Source organism: Pelobates fuscus, chromosome 2, assembly GCF_036172605.1.
Source record: "Pelobates fuscus isolate aPelFus1 chromosome 2, aPelFus1.pri, whole genome shotgun sequence".
NCBI classification, from domain to species: domain Eukaryota; kingdom Metazoa; phylum Chordata; class Amphibia; order Anura; family Pelobatidae; genus Pelobates; species Pelobates fuscus.
The window spans coordinates 102319066-102344444 of NC_086318.1; the positions used below are offsets into that span (position 1 = coordinate 102319066).

Consider the following 25379-nt stretch of genomic DNA (forward strand, 5'->3'; position numbering starts at 1 on the left):
AAATTCAGACTCTCACACTGTACCCTCTATTTTATGTGGAATTCCTCCTAATATGGTTTCCTGCCAGAAGTCTAAGTAAGTATTATCTTAAACGTATCTGACATTCAAAAAAGTTCAGCAGAAGATAATCTCCAGAACAAAAACTTGCATTAATCAACTTAGTAAGAGCTATGCCTGCCAATGTGTATACTAGTGATGGATGATACACTTACACAAATATCTGGGTCAAGGGAAAAAAGATTGAGTCGATCCATGTTTCGAGCAGCTCTGGTGGTTTCTTCTGTTTCTGTGATATACTGAAATTAAATAAGGTAAGAAATACATTTTTAGCTATACATTGATTTAGTTTTTTTTTTTTTTTCAAAATGTGTAATTTAAAAAAAATATAATTGTGTAAATGAAAAATATAAATGGGAGCCCTGGTTACAAAGTATCCCTTCTAGGATTCTAGGATTCACTTTGAATTCACTTTTGCATTCTGACTTTAGTAAATAGTCCAGTTAACGTTCAAAGCATTAACATGTTCTGCCTCATATTGCAAACTCCCATCTAATTATTAGTAAAAGTGCAATAGCTACCACCAATGCAAGCAAACATGGTAAAAAGTTCATGCAAATAGAGAGTAGAGTCTCTAATGTACATATTTTGCATGTCTTCCTACTTAAATGGTTACTCCAACCACCATGACCACGTTTGCTTTTCCAAGTGGTCATGGTGGTAGTAGTCTGGATGTGCAGTGTTTCAGCTTGAAAAATTGCACATCCAGAGTTACTTGCAGTTGTATGCTGGGGGCTAGTTACATCCCTGCACATGTGATTTAGTCATTCTAGAACTTTGGTCCGGACTGCCTAAATATATTTTATGTCTGTCACCTCCCCTCTCTCTCGTGTCTCCTCTCTCTCTCTCCCTGCTTAATAGCAGCCCTTCCTACTCCCTATTCCATCTGCTATTTTTTTTTTCTTTTCTCCTCCTTCTTTCTTACGAGAAGCCTTTGATTGGACCTCCGCGCAGCTGCTGTGATGTCACAATGGGGTGTCCTGAGCAGCCCTGGGTGTTTCACCCTCTTAAATTCCCACACTAACTTGAAACTTGTACTTTCCAACTAATGAAAGTATTTACATTACAGGTGCATTTGATGAATTCAAAAGGGTGACATTCAGAACCTTACTTAATCTGCAGAGTTTATCTCATATACACCTTGTGATTGCTATGTGAAAAAAACCAATAGGCAGTGTAAGTTATTAAAAAAAAAAAACTATAATCTGAAACAGACCAAAATGAGCAGCTAGTAGAAGATAGCTGGTACACAGATTCAATTTTCTGTTGTGATTTATGAACCTAGTTGCACGTTACAAAGTAAAGAGAGTTGTTTTTTGCCACCTTTGCAAGGTCCGGATGTAAGGAGTTCTCTGCTGAATCTGTTTCTTCATGTTGTGTTTCAAAATTCATTACGGTCTCTCCGGGATCTCCTACTGTAACATCGTCATTGAAAAAGTTGGTTAGTTTCACTGTATATACAGAATGTAAAATATTATACAACATTGCATTAGACTAGATCTAATAAGATGAGGTTGATATATAGTTAAGTATTTAATGTATGCATTCGATTTAAATCTAACTCTCCTTCATTTGTCAATAGGAGAATAAAATATTATTAATTCTGATGCTATATATAGTGTTTCTTGGCATAGGTTATACAGTGAGAGAAAAAATAATTTGATCTCCTGCTGATTTTGAACCACTGATATTTATAATCAATTTATAACTTTTTTGACATGCGTTTTTCTGGATATGTTTATTTTTTATTCTGTCTCTCACTGTTAAAATACACCTACCATTACATTTTTTAGACTGATGCCGCGGCGTACATACCATGGTCGCAGGGGTCGCAGCTGCAACCAGGCCCGTCACTGCAGGGGGCCCGGCCACCCTGCGGACCCCTGTGACTGGGTGCCCGCCGCCATGTTTTGCGGTCCCGGACGCGCGGTAAAATTGCCGGGGCCGCACGTGAAGGGGTCCATCGGGTGGCCCATGCTGTTAGGGCCACCTGAAAGAAATTAATATCATCATCAGAGTGGGCCCGGTAACAGCGCGACAGGGCTGATGTCAGACGCTGGGAGGAAGTGACTGACCCGGTCACTCCTCCCAGCAACCACCGGGAGCCGCGCGGGAGGAAGGAGTGGGAATTCTGACTCCCATCAACTTGAGCCACTGAACCCCAGAGAAGTCACACTCCTGCACCTAAAAGGTAGGAAATAGGAGGGTGACTAAAATATTGTGTATGTGTGTGTGTGTGTGTGTGTGTGTGTGCCTCTGTGTATGTGTATGTGTGTGTGTGTCTGTATGTATGTGTCTGTGTGTGTGTCTGTATGTATGTGTGTCTGTCTGTCTGTGTGTCTATGTATGTGTCTGTGTGTCTGCCTGTGTGTATGTGTCTCTGTGTGTTTGTGTGTGTTTGTGTGTCTTATGTATGTGTCTGTGTGTATCTGTCTGTGTGTGTGTGTGTCTGTGTGTGTATGTGTGCCTGTATGTGTCTGTGTGAGTATGTCTGTCTGTATGTGTCTATGTGTGTGTGACTATGTATGTGTGTTTGTGTGTCTGTATGTATGTGTGTCTGTGTGTCTATGTATGTGTATGTATCTGTCTGTGTGTGTGTCTGTATGTATGTGTCTGTGTGTGTGTGTGTCTGTATGTCTGTGTCTGTATGTCTGTGTCTGTATGTATGTGTGTCTGTCTGTGTATGTGTCTGTATGTATCTGTGTGTATGTATGTGTCTGTATGTATGTGTCTCTGTATGTATCTAAGTATGTATGTGTGTCTGTGTGTATCTCTGTGTGTGTGTCTGTATGGTGTGGTGGTGGTGGGGGGGGGGGGGTCGTGGTATAATATGTTTGTAGACATTGTCCTTGCCATGCATTTGCATTTAAATTGTCAATATTTTGTTATGTTTCTACACATAACATAGAATGGAACTGACGTTTAGAAAATGCAAAAAGACCCACGTTTATTTGAACAGTCATCTCTCCAAAATTTGCTTTACAGAGAAGAATATGAAAGATTCCTATGTTGTGCTATGGAATTGTAAATTAGTAAAGGAACTCTAAACAGTTTCTGAATAGAGTATATTTCACCATGCTTAGCACAGTTCTGTTGTAAGTAAGTTAACAGCAGTGCTGGTCTGAAGGTGCCCTCATCAAAAAATACAAAGACTAATCTGTTTATCTCTGTTTCTTCTATTTTCTCTCTATTGTCATACATCTTTATGTATTCTGTCTGTGAACAGCTGTTAATTATAAGAAAATTAGAAGCTAGATTAGAAATAAAGACCCCTTTTGGATCAGTGTTTTTTGACACCGTAGTAGCATCTTGCAGGATAAATCCTTGAACATCTCATAACTCTGCTATTAGAATAAGAGTGCCGGCCTCGATCACACATTGTTATATGTAACAGCCGGTGTTATTTCAGGACACATTCAGATGGCTGTAGAGATGATAGAACAGTTATTAAGTACTATTTGGTCTGGTGGATAGTCATCGGAAGTGAATGGGAAGTAAATTCTAGGACTGTGAACTAGACGTCTGCTACCAAACGAACTGTGGAATGTATATTTCTGTTGTCAAAATTCATTGAGTTGGCTAAACATTATTACCCAGTTTATGATCTGTTAGATCTGCACTTTTCCTCTCTGGAATGGCTCCTTCGGGATTTATTTGCAATATTTTATTAAGAGTAGAAATCCAGTCATCCATGTCCTGCTCTGTTTCAGCTGCCAGCACAAAGTATGTCAGGTCATTCATTTTCAGCTCAAAGGCATGTTTTCTAAGCTGTTTATTCTGATTCAATGAAAAGGAGAATGGTTCCAGATTAGATATCACATTTAAGGCAAGGGCAGCCAATTACTTTTAAACTTACTTGAGCAGAACTGTCAAACTGTGACCCTCTCGTAAGCTCTTAGAATAAAACCCACATAAATCTAAGTCAGTCTAAGGGCTACAGTATGCCATATTATGTGCATATAAAAAAAAAAAAAACACAACAGTAATAAACGTTTATCAGACTGAAATATTATTAAATTATTTAATTCAAAAGTGTCCACTCGAAAAGTACTTTTGGTCCCTACGGGGAGAAAAGCATTTTAGAAATTAATTACTATTATTAATTAAGGAACTACAGTCTAGATAAATCAAAACAAGTAAGAATCTTCTGCAAATCACGCATTAAACTGAAAGCTTCTATGGGATTGAGAGCTGTAATTAAAATGTTTCTGCTATTATAAATACCATGGGTATGCAACCATCCTGCATTTTCGTAATTACAACTACCACGTATAATCCTTTCTCCGCAAAGTCATAGGTATTGCTCTTTTAGCCCTGGGTTTCTAAAGATGGTCGAAGGGGCAAGATGGTATTATTATTATTTTATTGTTGTTAATTACACAGGGAGTTTCTGCTCAAAGCAGCCACCAATAAAAATGACATGTCTATAGTTTAGTTCCTTTTCAGGCTGGGCAAGTATTGGTGCCCCAGGTACATATTGGAAAAGATTACTGGGGGACAGAACTTTGCTGCACACCCCTCTATTAATAAAGAAGAAATATATATATATATATACTAGTAAGGAGAAAACCTTATGACACAAAAATAAAAATAAATACAAATGTGTATTCTGAATATGACTATCACAGGAAACCTAAAAACAGAAAATACACAACATAGTGTGAACTGTTTAAAGGCATACAATAAAAGGGATGGGGTAGGAGTTTCACTCACATGCTTTAGAGCCGTCCCAGGCTCTGTATTATGCACTCTAGGGTGCCACCAAGGGCTATACATTCCAATTCCCCAAGATTTCCAAAGAACTGTATGATGGATCCTCACTATTTTCCAAATACAATGTATATTGAGTATTAAAACAGGCAAACAATATACTTAGAATTGGGTGCTATAAATAGAGTGGCATTGAGGTAAATAAAATACACAACCCAAACAGCTGTTTTATCGTATGCTTTTAAACAGTTCACACTATGTTGTGTATTTTCAGTTTTTCGGTTTCCTGTGATAGTCATATTCAGAATATATACGTTTGTATTTATTTTCATTTTTGTGTCATAAGGTTTTCTCCTTACTAGTATATATATTTCTTCTTTATTGATGTCTTATTAAGTGTTTGGGGAAAGCAGGTCATATACTAGTTTTGACACCTTTTCACCTCTTGAAGCGCCTTATACACTTCCCTGTTTTTTATTTAACACCCCTCTATTAGTTAGGCAGTGCAGCAGGATCACAATGAAATGCTTGCTGTGCAAAGTATGCCAGTTGTGCTTTCATGGAGATTCTGAATAGCATTTGCAGCACGTTATTCATTGGAGAGAGAGCAGGATATAACATTGAGAGGCAGTGGTATGTCATACATCTCTGTTACAGTTGGGGGTCATTAAGTTTTCCTTTGGGCTCAAACTCCAGGTGTTTCCGGAATCTAGCAACACCCCCGAGCACAGTGATCATAGACTTAGGAGAACTGGCAACCAGGACCAGATGGAGTCACAGCTGGAATTGCAAGGTATATACAGGAAGCTTCTTCTGAGACTTTCCAAAGTTTATTCTATCCCAACGGCTCACGTTAGACTAGTTTCTGTAAGTAAACTCAGACCTCAACATTTTTATCTGACCAAGTTAACAATTTTTTCTTTGATATTCATTGATTGATGACTTATGTTGCTCACACGCATCTCATGTTTGTTTAAGTTTAAAGAGTTAAGAAGCATACTTCTGTTCATTCAGCTCATGGTCCCCAGTAGCTCGATATCTGTCAAGGGCGTTAAAGGGTGGTCACCACTTACCTGGATAACTCCAGTGCAAGAGTCTAAAAATATACATCCCTTTGGTTCCTTTGATATTTTTTCATCTTTGTAAAAGTTCATAATGTATGAATTATCTGAGAGCTGCGTCAACTGGAAGAAGCGTTTTTTAAAGGACTGCAAAGAATGAGAAAGGAAAACAAATACTTCGTTACATATCACTGCTGTCACAACTATAGATTTCTCAGCCCCATTGACAACCTATCCGCAGACAAAGTAAAATAAGTAAATGTGCCCAGACTTATTTCCGTGGAACCTTTTATTATCTATGTATCCTTTTCCATTTTTCTTAATTTTCTTTGCCTGCTTTCCTCATTAAAATGTCCTGCTTATCTTTATTTGTATTTCCATTCCTTTTCTGTCTGCGTCTCAGTCCTCCCATGCGTATTGGTTTCCATATCATTACACCCATTCTATATTTCCACAGTTCCTTTATTATAGTTTCCCTTCTTGTTATTTCAATCCCCATTATTATAATTAATAGTAGTAGTATTATTTTTGGCATTTATATAGCACCAGCTTATCCCGCAGTGCTTTACAATTCTATAAAAAAATGGGGGAAAAATGAGACAGTAACACAATTTTAATGAAACATTAGGTTGATGAGGACCCTGCTCAAACTAGCTTACGGTTTAGAGCAAGCATGTCAAACATGCGGCCCACAATGCTTATTTTTGTGGCACGGCTGCCCAGGGACCACTTTCAGCTGTGGCGTCGACCAGCCTCAAGACAGGAAAAATGTTTCCTGATTCTTGCTCTCCCGGCCACAAGAGGGCAGAGTGGCTGTGTGTCCATCCACTCCCCCTTCCTAGTGTATTATTGGGATGGAGGGAGGTAGTGTATTAATGGGAGGGAGGGGGGCAGTGTATTAACTTGGGGGTGGAGGCGGCCAGTGTATTAGAGTGGTGGGGGGGGAGGAGGGTAGTGTATTCATTTAAGATAGGGAAGGGACAGTGTATTAACTTAAGGGAGGGAGGGGGCAAGTGTATTAATGGGAGGGAGGGGGCAGTGTATTAATGGGAGGGAGGGGGGTAGATTTTTAATGGGAGGGAGGGGGCAGTGTATTAATGGGAGGGAAGGGACAGTGTATAGGAGGGAGCACTATATTAATTTGGGGGAGGGAAGGGGTCAGTGTATTAAATTGGGGAGAGGTGGCAGCATATTATTCGGAGGGAGGGGTGCAGTGTATTGATGGGAGGGAGGGGGCACTGTATAAATTTGGGGAAGTCAGGGGGCCATGTAAAAGTGGTGGGGGGGCAGTGTGTAAAATTAGGGGTAGGTAGGGCAGTGTATTCAGTTACAGCAGAGGGAGGAGGGGCAGTGTATTAGATTAAGGGGCATTGTATTAGATTGGGTGACGGGGGCAGTGTATAACAGTGGAGGGAGGGGGGCAATGTATTGGATTTGTGGGCAGTGTATTAGAATGGGAAGAGGGGCAGTGTGTTAGATTGGGTCTGCATTGAGGAGCTGAACTCTCCCCACGGAGATGCTGATTAGCTGCGCAGCTTTTTGCCACACATGCACAATAGCCTCCCAATGCTTTCCTAATGGAAAGCATTGGATTGGCTGAGATCAGGGCCGGCCTTAGGGGTGTGCGAGCTGTGCGGCCGCACAGGGAGCCATGGAGCAGGGGGCGCCGTGGATTAAAAAAAAAAATGTTTTTTTTATTTTTTTTAAATTTGCAGCGGGGGCGGAGCTTACCGTGCGGCGGGGGCGGAGCTAAAAGCGCCGGAAAACTGCTGCAGGGGAAGCAGGAAGGAGTCCCTGCTTCCCCACCAAACAGTCACCAGGAGCTGCACTGCCTCCACAATGAACTCCACAGGTAACTGTGGGATTGTCAGGTGAGTGTGACTCTCTGCCTGTGTTTATTACTGTCTGTGTGTGTATGACTGTCTGCCTGTGTGTGTCTGTGTGTATGACTGTCTGCCTGTGTGTGTGTGTGTCTGTGTATGACTGTCTGCCTGTGTGTGTGTGTCTGTGTATGACTGTCTGCCTGTGTGTGTGTGTCTGTGTATGACTGTCTGCCTGTGTGTGTGTCTGTGTATGACTGTCTGCCTGTGTGTGTGTGTGTTTATGACTGTCTGCCTCTGTGTGTCTGTGTGTGTATGACTGTCTGCCTCTGTGTGTGTGTGTGTATGACTGTCTGCCTCTGTGTGTGTCTGTGTGTATTACTGTCTGCCTCTGTGTGTGTCTGTGTGTATTACTGTCTGTGTCTGTGTGTATAACTGACTGTATGCCTGTGTGTGTCTGTGTGTGAGACTGTCTGCCTGTGTGTGTGTGTGTGTGTATATGACTGTCTGCCACTGTGTGTCTGTGTGTATTACTGTCTGCCTCTGTGTGTATGACTGTCTGCCTCTGTGTGTATGACTGACTACCTCTGTGTGTGTGATTGTGTGTATGACTGCCTCTGTGTGTATGGCTGTCTGCCTCTGTGTGTATGGCTGTCTGCCTCTGTGTGTATGGCTGTCTGCCTCTGTGTGTCTGTGTGTATGGCTGTCTGCCTGTGTGTGTCTGTGTGTATGACTGTCTGCGTGTTTGTCTGTGTGTATTACTGTCTGTGTCTGTGTGTATGACTGACTGTCTGCCTGTGTGTGTCTGTGTGTGTGTGTGTGAGACTGTCTGCCTTTGTGTGTCTGTGTGTGTGTGTATGACTGTCTGCCTGTGTGTGTGTGTGGATGTCTTCCTGTGTGTGTGTATGGCCGTCTGACTCTGTGTGTGTGTGTGTGTGTGTGTGTCACATACAACCAATACACGCATATCACACACTGTTAATACACCCATTTCAAATATCACACATAGAATACATATCACACACAGTCATCACACCTACTATCACATACACAGACAACACAAACATTACAGCATACATGGATGCCGGGGGTGGGGGTGGGGGGGGCGCTGTGAAGATTTTTCGCACAGGGCGTCAAAATGCCTAAGGCCGGCCCTGGCTGAGATCATCAAGTTTGATGATCTCAGCCAAAGTGAAGAACACACTCATAGAACTTCAAAATCAACAAGATAACGTAATATGTTTTTACAGCTGTGCAACAGCATACATTCACCATTTCAGTCCCATTACCAAACATTTCTTAATATGTCAAGGTAGTTGGACTGAAACATTGGTTAGAAGAAAATGCACGTCTCCTTAAAATAAATTCGCTCTTTTGTTTACTTTGAAGCCCTACGAGCGTGAGGATGTCCGGTGTCAGGCAACTTTTTTTATGCTGTACTTTTCAAAATAAACCTACGTTTCTATAAAAACTGAAGTTTGCGGGGTTTTTGCGGACCACATGAACGTAAACCTTGTTTATTTGGCCCGTCTTAGCCTTTGAGCTTCACATGCTTGGTCTAGAAGACCATTTGTCATTTACTTTCATACTAGAGTGGTTGACCTCTCCCCAGCTGTCCTAAAATGTGTCACCAACTGCCTTTCTTCCATCTATGACTGGATGTCCTCCTGCTTTCTGAAACTCAATCTCTCTAAAACTGAGCTCCTTGTCTTTCCTCCTCCTAATACTGATCCTCCTCTTTCATGCTCCTTTCAAGTTAGTGGTAAACACATTAGCCCATCCTTGCAAGCGCGCTGTCTTTGAGTTATACTTGACCCTGCCCTCACCTTTAAGCCTCACATCCAGTATGTTGCCAAATCCTGTTGATTCCACCTTAAAAACATTGCCCACTTACTACTTCTACTAAGGAGCTTGTCCATGCTCTGATAATCTCCTCTGTTAGATGCTCACCCAGTCTCCACTCCTTCAAAAAAATCATTCAAAACTCACTTCTTCATAAAAGCATATCAATTAAACTGTTAATAGCTCCCAACTGATTCCTCTCTTGCAACTGTCATTAGTCTAATACTATCCTTACCTTTTGGGTCACTTTACCCCATTCCCTCTAGCATGTAAGCACATTGAGCAGGGCCCTCTACCCCTCTGTTCCTGTGTGTCCAACTTGTCTGGTTACAACTACATGTTTGTTCGTCCACCCACTGTAAAGCGCTACGGAATTTGTTGGCGCTGTTCTAAATAATAATAACATAACATAATATCTTGCATGGATTATTGTAACCCTTTTCTAATTGGTCTTCCCAGAAGCTGCATTGTCCCGCTACAGTATGTAATGAATGCTGCCGACAGGCAAATTTTCTTCTCCAGTCGCTCCTCTCACACCTCACACATCTGTCAGTCCTTACATTGGCTTCCTGTAACCTATAGGAATCAACTCAAATTACTAATCCACACCTATAAAGCACTGAGCAATTCTAGCCTTCTTCGATATCTCTTCACTGATCCATAAGTATGCCCTTTGTCCATCTCTCTGCTCTGTCCATGACCTTCCCCTGTCCGCTGCTCACACCTGTATGGCCAACTCACGCTTGCAGGACTTCTCGCAGGTGGCTCCCTTCCGTTGGAATAACCTGTCTACCGCTATCAGACTTTCTCCTAGTCTTCAATCGTTTACAAAGTGCCTTAAAACCCATCTCCTTAGGAAAGTTTATGGCCTCCCAGAGTAATCTCTACCTCACATATCTGTCCCTTCCTCTATCCTTAAGTGCAGTACTTTACTCTCTCTTCTAGCTCTGCTTCACTCCCACCTTATTTGATTGCTATCTCATGTCCTATTGTGTTTTATACCCCAAATTCTATAGGCAGTAAGCAGGGTCCTCTTCGACCTATTGTTCCTGTAAGTTTTTGTAATTGTCTCATTTATTGTTAAATCTCCCCCTCCTATAATATTGTAAAGCGCTACAGAATTTGTTGGCGCTATATAAATGCCAATACTAATAAAATAATAATAATACCAGATCCCTCTACCTCAGATCTGATATGATCTCAGGATCTCAGTTCCTATCTGTTCTTATTCCATATTCACCCATTACCCCTTCCATATCAGCACATTTCCCTTATACTCTGTCAGTAACATTTTAGTTCCTCAGCCCCTGACGAAGGAGTCTCGTACTCCGAAACGCGCGTCGGGTTTTTCTTTTGGATTCCCTCTACTAACTCGAGCACGTCACTATGCACGAGGGAATCCTTCTGACACTTCCACTTTTGTTTTTTTCGTTAGTTTAAATGTTTATCTTCTGTGGAGTATTATTAGGGTAGTGGCAACAGTTTAAGGGGACAGCTGTTAGTTAGCTTATCTATCATAGAACACCCACAAAGGTGTTAAGAGGAGATCATAGGAGATTAGAATAGTGGTGATTTTCAGGGGTATTTTCTCAAATGTATTACTGTAACCACTGTTTATATTCTATTACTCCTACTGCTCTCAATATATTAGCAAGCTATCTACAAGCTATTTAATAACAGTTATTTCGTTTTCACTACTATGCTATACTGTCTCCTCTATTGCCCTACCTATCTATCCATAATAAGATTTTAAGGTACTACATTTTATTTTGTTTCCTCTGTGGATCACTTTTATGTGATATATTTCACTGTCTTAGTTTCCAGTATGCCTCAATTGATATCTGGACACCAAGACAGATCCACATAGGATTTCAGGGTCATAAGCATTTTAGAGACACTGATACATTGTATCCTCTGTACAGTACAGTCAATAAAGTTGCAGTGTATCACTGTTTATGCCTGGATACATGGTTATTCAGTGTCTACAATATCAGTATATGCTTTCCCTGTAGTTATTACCTTTTCCCAACTTTTGACAGTCTATAGGTATATATATTTTTTATATCAGTTGGCGTTTTTTTCTACTATCATTACCAGATTTATTGGGAGCCCCCCTTCTCTAAAGGGGAGTTACCCAATTATTGTATTTCTGTATTTTTTACTCAAACATTCGGGTTCAAGCCCATATTTAGGTGGAACTGGTACCACCATCCTGACCTTCTTTCCCTAGTCTCTGATTCAAGAGTTTGCTGATCAGGGACGAATGGAATCAATATATATCTTTCCTATTCAACATTTTAGGTCTTCCTTCTTAATCTTCATAGTACTAATCCCTATTTCCCCAGCTGCCTCCTCTGTCCTACCTCCTGTATTAGTAAGGCTCCTCTTGTTTCATAGTATATTCCCTGAATAATACTAGCTGCCACTCTAGTGCTCTCTCCATAACCTTCCCCTTACCGTGTGAGGTTCTAGTTTTCTGTCTACTCTCTGTTTTTGTACTGCTAAAGTGTTTTACAAGTGCTAAGAGCAGCTTTAGCAAAAGGTTACTTTCTGCTGGAAACCAGCTGGGCCTTATCAAACTATATCTAATCGGGCATCGGGATTGATTTCTTCCCTGGAAGACCTGAGGTGACCTGACAACCAGGCCAATAAATTTAGTTTACAATAGCCTAAGCTTTGCATCCAAGCAATTTGATCAACATATTGGCCTTTCGTTTTAACTTAATTCACTGTTTAGTAAATAAAGGCTTACATTTTGTAGAATAAGCCCAAAAAAGATCACAAGATCCTACAAGTGGTTTTCTGAAACTTGCACAAGACACCATCAGTGCGATACACATAATATCTACAACTCTTTTCAAAATGAGGAAAATGAGGGGGCTGCATGCCGTAATTACACACACAGAAAGAGTAATGTTTTCTACTCACCCGGACAGTGATGCTATTGTTTATTGTGCTATTAAAATTCCCTTTATACAGCCAGCCAGATTTAAAAACTCCTGATCCACCTCCTCCGCCACCACCTCCCTTCGAAGACGAGAGGGATGTTGTATCCTGAATAAAATACAATCATACATTTTTCATGAAAGCTGGGAAGAATGCATGCCGTTACTGTATTAGTTATCACAATTCACTCAAGTGAGATTATTGCCCAAGTAAGCATTTAAAAGTGTTTTGTGATTCTAGTTAAATGTAGAAAGGAGAAATTCGCAGAGCTTACTTCATCCTTGTCTGCATCTTCATGATCAATTTCAAATGAATGCGATGGTAATTTTTCTGTCTTTGAGTAATATCTATATGAAAAAGCAAAAAAAAATGAATTAATACTAATTTTTACATACTACCCTGGTTTCATCAGTACCTATTGCCCAGGCACCAAAACAGAGTTCTTATGGTGTCATTGTACTAAAATTCTCAAGACCTTCAGTTAGCAACTGTGTTGGACTTCATCCATGTTATATTAGAGTTATGGGAGTTATATTAGACGAATAATAGCAACATGCTGGCTACCTCTTACATATGATAATTCTTCAGCATGTGACATTACGAAGTCTCCGATAATACTGTTAAAATTGCTATAACATGTAAAGTGTGGTTCCATCCAAACAGAAGGCAGTTAGAAGCTAAGAGCGCTGGGCTTATACCTTTTTTGTGTGGCAAAAATGTAAGTAACTTCACATTGGACTTTCAACCTTATTTTGAATCAATATCAGAAACAAAGATCTGTGAATGGTTGAACATGATTCACGTTTTTTTTTTTGTTTTTTTACAAACTGTTGTTACTATTAACTATGCATGATCACACCAGATTTAGGCCAAACAAAAGTGTTTTTACACCCAAACTGCAGTTTCATTTAATAAAAAGCTAGTAGCTTTGTAGTTTCTATTGTTTCCCAGTAAGTTGTTGGAAAATGTATGCTTTAAAACAGAGACAGAAAACCATGTTTTATCTAATTGCTAGTGAACACACTGTCACAGACTAATGCCCACTGTCTCCAAAGACACATTGTTCTGAGCCCCTGGCAATCCCTGCTTTCTCGACCCCTATTGGGAATACCCACAAGGAAGCAAAGGCTCTTTAATATGCTCAGTCTGGCGGCACAGTGAGCAATTGCATAGTTGTGGATTAAATCTGAGGTCCCACCGAAAGTAAAGGTTATTTCCAAAATAAAAGACATGTACCTATGGACAAGCTAACAGCACATGTGAGAAACATATTATCCACGTTTCACAAAGTTTGGGCACGATGGGAGCAATACAGTGAGCAATAGAGCAGAAAGATATATTTACATGTCCTCTGCTCCTCGATCCCTGGTACTTTTGCATTTTATATTTTGTTTTGTTTTTTTTGTTCTTTCATTTCTTTTCTTTTCTTTCTTTACTTTGTTTCTATGTCTGTAAAGGTGACTACCACTAATCAAGAACCCTAATATTAGATTCAATTCAATTAATTAATAGGAAAATGCATTACTCTTTGTCATTCATTCACTATACCAGTAGCTCTAGAGTTTTGATTTATTTAAAGTTTTCTTACATTTTGAACATTAAAACATAACACCAAAACAAAATATACAGTGGGTATACATGCATTAAAACAACATGTAGTCAAAATAGAATATACAATGGATATACATACACATAATAAGATTTATGAACAATTCGTGATACTAAAGAGAATGGAAGGAAGGAATAAAAAGGTTAAAGGGACACTATAGTCACCAGAACAACTACAGCTTAATGTAGTTGTTCTGGTGAGTATAATAGTTAGCTTCAGGCTTTTTTCATGCAAACACTGCTTTTTCATAGAAAAGGCAGTGTTTACATTGCCTCTAGGGACACCTCCAAGTGGCCACTCCTTAGATGGCCACTGGAAGTGCTTCCTGGGTCAGTGCTGCCAAAAAAGCAGCTCTAACATTCAGCTTCCCCACGCTCTGCACGCTGAATGAGGAGGTCCTGATTGGCCAAAATGGCATTTGGCACCGCCCCCGTGCTGATTTTCCCTACGGGAAAGCATTGGATTGGCTAAAAATCGGCCATTTTGATGATGTCACAAAGGGGGCAGAGCCAGTGCGGCGCTGAAAATAAAGTGAGTTTTAAACTTTTATAGAGGGCTAAGAGGGGGCAAGTCACCTAAATGGTGGGTTAAACTCTATAGGGTCACATTATATTATTATGCATGTTTGTGTTCCTGACCCTATAGTGTTCCTTTAAGGTGAAAACTGGAAATTAAAAAACAAACTGATAGAACACAGAACATTATGTTCTACAGTTTAAATATTTTATGTACAACAGGAAAAAATATTAGCATTTAACTCGCTTAAAGGGACACTCCACTGCCCAAATACAAAACAATAAAAATCACTGTTTAGTAGATTTACCCCAAGTGAAAACATCCATGCATTTAATTATGCGTTTTTTCAATTGGGGAATATCTAAAAACAGCTTGCAAAAGCTGCAGTTCTCTTGTCTGCAGGTTTTACATGCTTTCCCCATCTAACCCCATCCCGACTTTCTGTGGCTGTCCAATCACAGTCTTCCCAATGCAGCTCAATGAGACGTCTCTGCAAGGCAGGTGCTCTGGGTAATTGCTGTCTCTTGAGTTTAGCTCCACTGACCTAACCAAAACCGGGGAGTAACAGAACTTGTTGTCTGAGTAACAGCCAGTGGGTGTACCCAGGACAATTTATAAAAGTGTTAATTTCTTTTGAAATCTGCACTTTTTGCAAAACGAATAAAATAGGACACACTCTTTACACATGAAGCTTTTCATCAAGCTAAAGTGCTTTAGGGGTCTAGAGTGCCCCTTTAAGGACTCTCCTTAAATCGAGACCATGAGGAACCCATTTCAGTCCTTGTTTAAAAATCTTAATCTCGAAAGTAGAGGGGAGGTGAAACTTTTTCAAACAAAGTCCTTGATAAGCTTTTCAAATGATTTAATATTTTGTAATACACTTTAAAAACATTTAATACTACGAAAAATATTTTGCAAAATGTTTATATTATTTTGATACATTGTTTATATATGATATATTTTCGGTAAATAAATATTCCGAAAAAAAATATTTGAAAAGTTTATCCATAAATATCAAATCATTTGAGCTTATGTACATTGCTTCAGCTTGATGTCTCAATATTCATCTGTAAAATTAATTCAGTGACATGTTCTTTAAACATAAAATAACATATACTTAATAATATAAGGTCTCGGTTTGGATTCCTTTAAGGACTACTGCATTATAAGGAGATTTTAGGGATTTTTAATAAGTCATATAGAAGTGTGAGAAATCAGAATTCAAATAAAAGGCAACGTTTTGAAAACAGAAGTGTGCAATGACTCTTACTGCTGTAACTGTCGGAAGTCCCCAGAATACAGCTCATACTTGTAGTTCACCACATGCCAGTGAGAATTGTAATATTTACAGGCCTGGAAAAATAGAAATATCAAGTCAGTTAAACACTCTTAAAAATGAAACAATCTAAAACAAAAAAACAGAAAGATCCCTAAAACACTTGCCAAGTTCCTGCTGAGCGATAATGAAAGGGAACATTAAAACAATCTTGCACAAACATGACTAGGCAGATATAAAATAATGATGTCTCAGTGGCATAATGTATCAGCACAAATGGAAAAAAAATGCATTGCCTTAGAATGCTAGGCAGTTTTACAAAGATTTCCAATGTACTGTATATCTCTCCAAATTGCATAGTGTGTGGAAATGGATGCGGAGAGCTGAGCATCTTGGCTCCTCCTGAGTGGAATGCACAGTGCTGCATATAATTTATAATGCGAAACAGAGAATACAATTACTGAACAAGAGACGTGCACCAAATTGAGACAACTGGCTTACTCAAAAGATTTAGTTTTTAATGAGACAGTTACGTCACTCTGCGGGTAGATTTTTTTTGTTTGTTTGTTTTTTCATATTTACCTGATTTTTATTTCTTATGTTTCCGAACCACTCTGATGGACACACTAATCTAAACAATTTGTTCCCTATCCCTAGAAATTCTGGAAAAGTATAATGGGCCTGCCTGGCAGATTTACACATGTGCAGTTGGAAGATCTCTATACCTTACAACATCCTGACAGGGGGAGAAGGGAGAAGGCCTTATCAATGTGATCATGCAGAGCAGGCACCGATGCTAGGTTTCTTTCTCCTACAATTCCCAAATCCTTCTCATGTGTTATCTCCAATTCACTTCCCTTTAGGGTATAAGTTGCTTGGTAATTCTTCACGCCAAAGTGCATAACTTTACATTTATCTACATTAAAATTCCTCTGCCATTTGAGTGCCCAGTCCACCAATCTATCTAAATCCCTCTGCAGCGAAGTACTATCCTGCTCATATTGTATCACCTTACCTAGTTTTGCATCATGCTCAGATGCTGATAATGCCTATTATCAGCAACAGACGCGCTCCTAGGACAGAACACTCAGGAACAGCACTTTTGTCAAGCTTGTAAATGTACAAATCTACGATCTGACAACTTTATGACAGCTCTCTATATTCTATCTAGTTCATAGTTATAATTTTATATAGTTTATAAAATTTGATTACATACTTTTTTTTTAGATTAATTTTTCTTGCTTTATTTTGTTTTGCATATTAAATTAAAAGTATTTTCTTGCTGGTTTGAAATTGTTAAGTTGTGCATGTTCCTTCAAGCTTTTGAAGCAAATTTCATGGATCGCCCGGCCATAGAGTACTTGCTTTTGCAAGAAAATTTTTATTTAGTCAGACTGAATGAATTCAGCACACATTTTATAGAAGTATAAAGTAAATGATGTGGAATGCGAACAGAAAGTCTTGATACCTTTTGCAGCCTTTTCCTTGTAGTATAATGCAAACGTCAAATAAAGTCCAACAGAATCTCCTACAGCTCAGAGTTGTAGGGAAACGTTTCCAGAGTACCAATTTTTATGGCATTGTGCCCAGCAAGTGCTCACTTCTCACTGCTCAACCTTACGCAGCGTATTCCTTGACTGCTTTATTTGCCAGAGAACCCAGTGTGCCCAGCAAGTGTGCCAAGACTTAGGGATTCTGCTTCATTTACCAGAGTACTCAATGTACTCAGCAAGGGTACCATTAGCCTAGAATACTCAGCCAGCATGTCCTAGCAACCACGTCTCAATATATTGCATCAGTGCTATCTATTACAAAATATGTGAGCAAAATTCACACAATTTTGGTAAATACATTCATTGAATGTACTGGAATGTACACAAAATATACTTTTTTTCCATTATTTATAACTAGGTTAGATCTCCTCACTCAATACTTATTAGGGAGAAAGTGTAGCTAGAAACATATTTATTTCATCAGTGGTGAAACTGGGTGTTGTTTTGTGTAACTTACGATAGGGCAGGAAGGTTGTTGTTTTGTTTTTATTAGGGCCTGAGCTTGTAGACTCTCTGATCTGTCTTATATTAGGACTAGGGGACTTGGCATCCTTTGGCCCTCTATGGAATTAGGTAATCTTTAAAATACCTATTCCAACATTAAATATTAAGGAGAGATAGCAGTATCCCTGCATACGCATTAGATGTCCTCTGTGGCTACTTGAGATTCTTGAATATAAATGTATTTAACATGTTTCAGTGTGTTGCATTTTGGTGCTACAGCAATTAAAGGGTTAAGTTAGTACATGTGAGGTTAGATCAGTGTATTGTAGGTTCAGGGCTTTGTTTACTGCTTAACATGTTGTTTTTCACATTTGAAAAAATTAGAACATCTGTTTTAGTACTGAGTTGCGGTGGATTAGTTTCGACTATGAGTTGGACCAAATTTAACCGCCGGTGTAGAATGGGTCACTGATTTCTCTTTCCCATAGGCTTCCATGCAAGAAAATAATTTAGTTGTGCTGGTAGGTTTTAAAATACACAATTGCCCACAAGAAGGTGTACATTTTTGTATTTGTAAGTGAAGTAATATCTCCCAAAAATATGCAATTTAATGTGAATTGCTCACTTTATTTTTCATTAATTTAATTTTGTTTTAAATAACCCAGGAGCAAAAATAAATATAAATTACAATGATAAGGACATCCGAGGACAAGTCAGCCAAATCAGATCTGCTTGCTTCAGAATATAATGTAAGAAAGAATATTAATGGTGTATTCTCTAACACGGTACATAGATAGATCAATACTGACATTGTATAAAACAGCCAGACATCCGGACACAGATTTCTCCACTACATATGAAAACATACACACATCATATGCTTAATGCTGGAATGCATATCTCTTTTTGGAAGGAAATTAGATATATCTGTTATGGTAAATCATTAAAAGGCTATTGATCCAAAATGCTTCCTGATCATCGTGTACTAGCAGGTATCAATTTATTCTTTCTTACGAGACACATTTGTCAAAGTGTACAAAAGATCAATATCAATATATTATAAATGTATTGACCTGTACAGATGTTAACTCTTAGAGTGCCGGAGATCTAATCTGATCAATGAATGAATTACAGCCGTTTGGACAGCCTCAATCACTACTAAGGTAAGCACCATTCAACCATTTAATAATCTGCCACAAATTCATGTAAATATCAATTTAAAACAAAAGGAATTCAGGCATTCAAATTTATAAAAAAAATAAATAAATAAATAAATACAAGACTTACCTAAGCAAATCCATATTTTAATATCAATTAGTATAGCATCCCATGTACAGAACCAAATATCATCAAGGTAGGGCAATGTGTAATTTTTTTTTGTTTTTGTTTTATTAATGTCTCTCAGTCTCTTGTAGTGGGCGTTTTTAATTTAGTCATTAACTATGTATGTGAGGTGATGCACATGTAATCTGTATGATGTATATGTATGGGTAATTATTTAAAGGACCACTCAATGCACCATAACAACATCACTGGAAATTAGTTACCTGAAATTGAAAACGATATGTACCTTTTTCGCTCTCTTTTCTCAGTGGGGAGCTACGGATAGGCTGAAAGTATCAGATCGCCTTGTCCGAGGGTTCCTACTTGAAGCCTCGGACACTGAGAGACAGTACAGGGGCAGAGTGATCGAGTTCCAACTTGACATCTTTGGGGTTAAACAACAGTTAAACTCCTTTAGGTAAGCTCGCACCTCGGACCTACTCTAACAAGAGTATGCTGAAGTTGTTATGATGTGGAGTATCACTTTAATGCTACAATGTATGTGTTCCTAGTGTATAAATAAAACAAATAAAAACTGATTTTGTTTGCTATTTTTATATATAAATATTTTAAACAATTTATAGTTAAATCAAAGTAGACAACTAATCTATTGCATTTGTGCTGCTTGTGTGACAGATTGTTCAGTACAGTTTGTGAGAAAACTAGGCCTTCATTCGGGATTGCTGTATATTGTACAAACATACATTTAGTTAATTTATTACTTTTAAGGACATGGAAGACTCCAGTACAAAAAGTCTGTGCAAGGGCTGTGCCACATGTTTGGAAAAAAAAAGTTAAATTATGACTATCACTAACCTGGTCACTGGTGCAAAAAGTTGTATTTTGTGTATAATTTTTTAATTTAGAATTTTTTTAAATAAAATTCAGACATAATATTAGTAACATATGTGGTCAGAGACTTATACATATCTAGCTACACTGTTGTCGGAAATGGGGGTCACTTTCAACAACAATATAGACATAGATATCCATACGGCTCTCTGTGTTGTTATTTTTTTTCATTTGAGACAACATGTGTAACTGGGTCTTCAGCATTCTACGGTTAGGTATCATGTTTTTAACCCTCCAAACTCATGTCACCAGCCAGTGGGGTGCAGTGGACAGGTGCTGCATGTTACTTATCTTAAACAACACTCTTAGCACCATAACAACTACAGCTCACTACATTGGGAAGTCAGCCTGTATGAATAGGAATTGAATACCCTTATGCTTTAATTGTGGATGTACATGAAAAATGTCCTTATGGTAGAACTTAGGCTGCTTACTGAATTGAGCAGTAGATGTTTATTTTCCTATGTGTTCAGTGGGATAATATACAAGTGCCCAGAGTTGAGATATGAATAGATCTTAACACTATTAACACTATTTCAATTAAATCAAATAGATAACACAGCATTACATAATGCTCTGTAGAAGATCTTTCTCAAAAGAATGAGAATTATTGTCCCTTGCTTCACTTCATCTTCAACATATTTGACTTGATTTAATAACGACAAAATTCACTATCTGCTTTTAAATTAAATTTGGCACACTAGGCAAATAGCTTTTATCTGCTTTTATACTTTTTTTACTGCGAGTCTGTTGTTGATGTAAACGGCTTTATATCGCTAGCCGGCATCGAGTAGCCATAGATGCGTACCTCTGATCAAATTACCAAAAGCTCAGTGTGGATTTCAGGGTAATGTGAAGATGATACAGCTCTCCTCAGCTGTGAGCAAACTATGAGACTATTTCAAAAGGTTTCGCATAGTTGGCTACAGTTAAAATAACAGTTTGAAGGATACATTGTCACTAAGCAGTTACATCCCAACTACAGCATTGAAAATAAATATTTCCTGTGCCTCCTCAGGAACTTAGTCCCAGTTATGAGAACCCTGTTAACCACATGCAGGTCCATAGGTCCTGGAAATGTAACTATAAGTAGAACATAGTGTAACCATTATCATGGCTGTCATCAGGGCATGAAAGACCATACTGTGTTTAGGGACCCAGTTCAAGGCTCATGTGTGTTTGTGTTGTAGTAGTGGTAGTTTCATCTCTGAAAATAAGGTACGTTTTCTTACCTATTAAGGGGTGGGGCAAGAAACCTAAATGGTGGTTTTGACACTATATGGTCAGGAATCCATGATTGTGTTCCTGAATCTATAATGTTCCTCTAAAGTAGGTTATTGCTTCTCAAGAAGTGACAATTTCATGTTCCGTCACAAGATTCGAAACATTTACTGGGGTGTGGAGGGGGAGTGAAGATGTTGTCACCCATAATACTGGGTTGAATACGGTAGCAGAGGGAAGTAAAAAAAACATACTGAAAGTGTTTGAATGCATTGTCAGTGACCCGGGATGAGACATTGATCGTGACATTTATAGCAAAATGCTTGTTGTGCTTGGTGGCAATATAGTCAATGGGAAACAGGGTATGCATCTATTGCACAGGCGCAGATCTCTGTAAATGTTCCTTCATACTGGTGGTGGGTGAAGGAATATGTTATGGTAAACTTCCCAATTCCAGGAGACTCTACCTGCCAAATCTCTCTCTATATACATACATAACATGCTTCACATGAGTAGGACCATCCACAGTGACATCAGTGAGTTTTTGTGAGAAACCCTTTGAAAGCTAGATATGGTTAAACCAAATAAGTCATCTTGAAAATCGGTGTCACACGTACATCATGTTGAAGGAGTTAAAAGTAATTTGCAATAAAATAATAACATGTATTCATTGTCAGATCCAACATCCATTAACAATATAAACTTTGTAAAAGCAGAACAAGATTTGAAGGGGATACATGGTTGATATTTACCTCTTTGACCAACAAATGTGTAGCTTTTTGCTCAGCTTCTTCAGGCACTGTGGAATAGAGGGTGTGCATCCCCATGGGAATCGTTTCTACCTAGATAACAAAAATAAAACAGGATGGTTCATAAAGTTCTTTATATAAAAAAAAACAGAGTATCTACAGCTCTCATCTATCTAAAGGGAGTCCCCATTACACCATATTCATGCTGCAGAGTTTAGGACATATCTGAGAGAGGAGAAATCCCAGAAGTTAGGTAACTAGAACTCACCTTTTCCTGCCCACCGAGCCACTAAACCCTGTAGACGGTCTCCAGGCAGTGACAGTGCAACTGTAACAGGAGAGCTTTTTAAGCCAGCCAAATATTTACATAGTTGTCTTGAAAAAAGACTAAAGACACCAAGTTCAACCTTGAAGCCCATTCTTTTATAGGGTATTGAATAGACTGCAGGGCTTACGTAGGAGAATACAAAGGAGATTCCCCAAAGCAGTATTAACAGCAAAGTTAAATAGGAGTTCCCATAGTGCTTTACTAGGCATGCAAGAGGCAAGCTCCATCCTGGGTGCATCCTGAAGGTCTCACTCTCACTGGCATCCTTATACAAGATGCTTCAGATAACATTGCAACACTATGCTGGAACCTCTTGTGTTATAATAGAAGAGATTGGATAGAGAATGCCTACAGCAAGGGAACACTCTATGGATGTAAGAGAATTAAATGAGACATAGTCTACAAGATCTGGAGTGCCAAAGGCTGCCTAACCCTGGCCTTCTTAAGTGTATAATCTTTTACAGAGTAATGCTAGTAGGAACCAATCCAACCATGTGCAAACCTCATTTTAAAGCTGTCATACAGCCCGGAAGTCCCAGTGACACAACCTGATACTAAATTGCTGCAGCTCCCATCATAAATATCAATACAAACCCAACAACCACAACATAGATCCAATATTTAACCCCCCCCCCCCCTTCCCAAAAAAAACAACTATATAATCTCTCTAGTAAAAGTTATATGGATTATGACATTCTGTGTAGGCATACCCTGGGTAAGGGGAGAGGGTACTGTCTTCCCTGTGTAGTGCAATATACTAAGACTACTAGATCTAAACAATTAGAGGAGGCACAGAATTTGAGAGTAGCAAAATGTTCTTTCTTTCATTACGAAAACTCCAAGATCCTTGTACAATAAACACAATGGAGACCAAAAAGACAAGGTTTCCACCAACGCACACATGGCAGACTTTTAACAAGCCAATTGTTACAATTACTAAGAAGAACATAAGGAACAATCATCAACTTTCATTCATACTGAATTACTTGTACTGATCACATACATCTGCTTCAGAATGATCATGGGATTTCTCATGGGACTTTGCTGTATGGATGCAACAAGATCACATCAGGCATAGAATACACCCTGAGGATCATTTGGAACTGCTACTCCTAATCTGCAAACAAAAGAAATAAAAAAGTCCAACTCATTTGGAGACAGGTGGATTTATCCTGGGATTTCCCCGAGTTTTGCTGTCTGTCTGTCGTCCTTTCCATTTATAAATATTAAAACAAGCCATTCCGTTTGTTGTGACAGTCACTGAAAAATGTTATTCTGCAAAAGGACAGCTCATGTTTATTTGTAAGTCAAATGTAATTTTGAAACATTTAAGCTTTCTAATTAACCTGATGATAAATTCACAAGATAAACCAATATGTGCCAGGGGAATATACATGGGAACGGTTAAGAGTATGTGTCCTCTCTAACTGAAAGGATGCGTAATAGTTTTCCCCTGTTAATTCAAAGTTTTGTTCTGAGTGTTTTACTTGCTTTTAAACCTTGCAGGTGGAAAAGATCACATATAGCCTCAGTAATGCTGAAATTACACAGTGGTAAATAAAGTACAAGTCATTTGGCATTATGAGAACTCTTAATCATTTTTGACAGGGGCTTAAATAATTTAGAAAACAGAAATCTGGGGAGCCCTTTTCAGTTGTAAAATTAGTAATAAAAATATATATAATATTCCCAATATTAAAATAATCTCCATTCATGGGTGTAAGAACTAGGGGGGTTGGAGGGATTTATCACCCCCAGAAAATACTGTATAGCTTTTAATCTCATAACTTTATGAAAGTCTGTTCCTCTTCCCCCCCTCCCCACATTTTCATTGATTCCTACACCGGTGTCTCCATTGCATAGAGAATGTCAGTCAACAATTGTTGTTGACATTTCCCCAGATGCTAATGAAGACAATGCTGTTAGCCAAACCTTATTAAATAGGCACCCTTACTTGGGTCCAGATTCACTGCTATATAACAGCCTAGCACAGTGTATAGAGAGCTATAAAATGCCAACATTCTTGCAGTGCTTCTCTTATATCATGTATACGTTTGGGGTCATGTAATACTGGACTTGAACTTCAAGAAACACACTACAATCCCTCAATTCACTCGTATAGTTCTAAATGATCAAATCATACTTTAATTGATTAAATATATACAGCACAGCTGTAACATGCCAGGGGGGAATACATGATTTTTTTGAGAAGCTAGTTAGATATCTCTCTACAACATAGCTTAACAGAAGTTCTCAAAGTGTTTATGTGAGTTTTAATAGTGGAGTGTGAGGTTCATTTCTATCGAAATCAGCCAAAAATGAGTGTTTTTGAAAGTATTTGAAAAATATTGCCTCTCTAAGGCACAAATGCATACGTAGGCAGCTATTAGAAGTACTACTCCCCCTGTTGGATGGTGATCTGTTCAGCTGCCAAGTTACACATCTAGGAGGTCTTTTCTGGCTGTCAGACTGATGTGCTGTTTTATGGCTCATATTAAAGATTATGCTACAAATTAGCATGATTCCCGTTTTACACATTATTCAGCAAGGGTCAGAATGTTCTGGCTCCGTAGAGTCTATGAAAGCAAATTGATTGTATTTATTGATGTACCAGTGACTCATGTTTAAAAATTATATGTATGACCTTCTACTCAGTAATGTCTTAAATAAGGAGCATCATTCCTCTAGCATTAAGCATATTGTACTGTACTCATTCAACTCAAGGTTAATTTATAAACTCAACAGGTGCATTAAGCAAACAGTTGGATTTTTTCATCCTTTTTTTTTTTATATATTCTTTTTAGATTATAAGCCACAAATTCTCCATGGATACAAAATGGATATTTTTTTCACTTACATCCTTTTTTTGTCAGCTTCTGGCAGGCATTATGTGTTTGCAGAGGAAATTTGTAAAATACATATTTTTATTGCTAATTTACGCAATAAAGAACGCTGTGAATGTGTGCAAATGTTTTAGAAAAGGACTAGGACAGCCAACTTTAACATTAATGAGCCAAACTTGTGTTTATAAGCCCCCACCAGAAAAAAAAAATCAAGTCTATGGAAGATTCA

The 25379-nt window shown here is 38.6% G+C and overlaps 1 protein-coding gene across 5 annotated transcripts in view; it reads right to left on the reverse strand.

The window, feature by feature from the left end:
- DOCK10 (dedicator of cytokinesis 10) overlaps window positions 1-25379 on the reverse strand; it is a 218702-nt gene that overhangs the window by 110190 nt on the left and 83133 nt on the right. For 3 of the 5 annotated variants that reach the window (XM_063442512.1, XM_063442510.1, XM_063442508.1), the window contains exons 3-10: window positions 21983-22072; window positions 15832-15914; window positions 12711-12783; window positions 12419-12544; window positions 5841-5975; window positions 3651-3834; window positions 1381-1472; window positions 213-296 (exon numbers count right to left, since the gene is read on the reverse strand). In XM_063442512.1, coding sequence (XP_063298582.1) covers window positions 213-296; window positions 1381-1472; window positions 3651-3834; window positions 5841-5975; window positions 12419-12544; window positions 12711-12783; window positions 15832-15914; window positions 21983-22072 — 867 coding nt within the window. The remainder of the gene's footprint in view (window positions 1-212; window positions 297-1380; window positions 1473-3650; window positions 3835-5840; window positions 5976-12418; window positions 12545-12710; window positions 12784-15831; window positions 15915-21982; window positions 22073-25379) is intronic. The other 2 variants (XM_063442511.1, XM_063442509.1) reach the window with 1 other exon arrangement.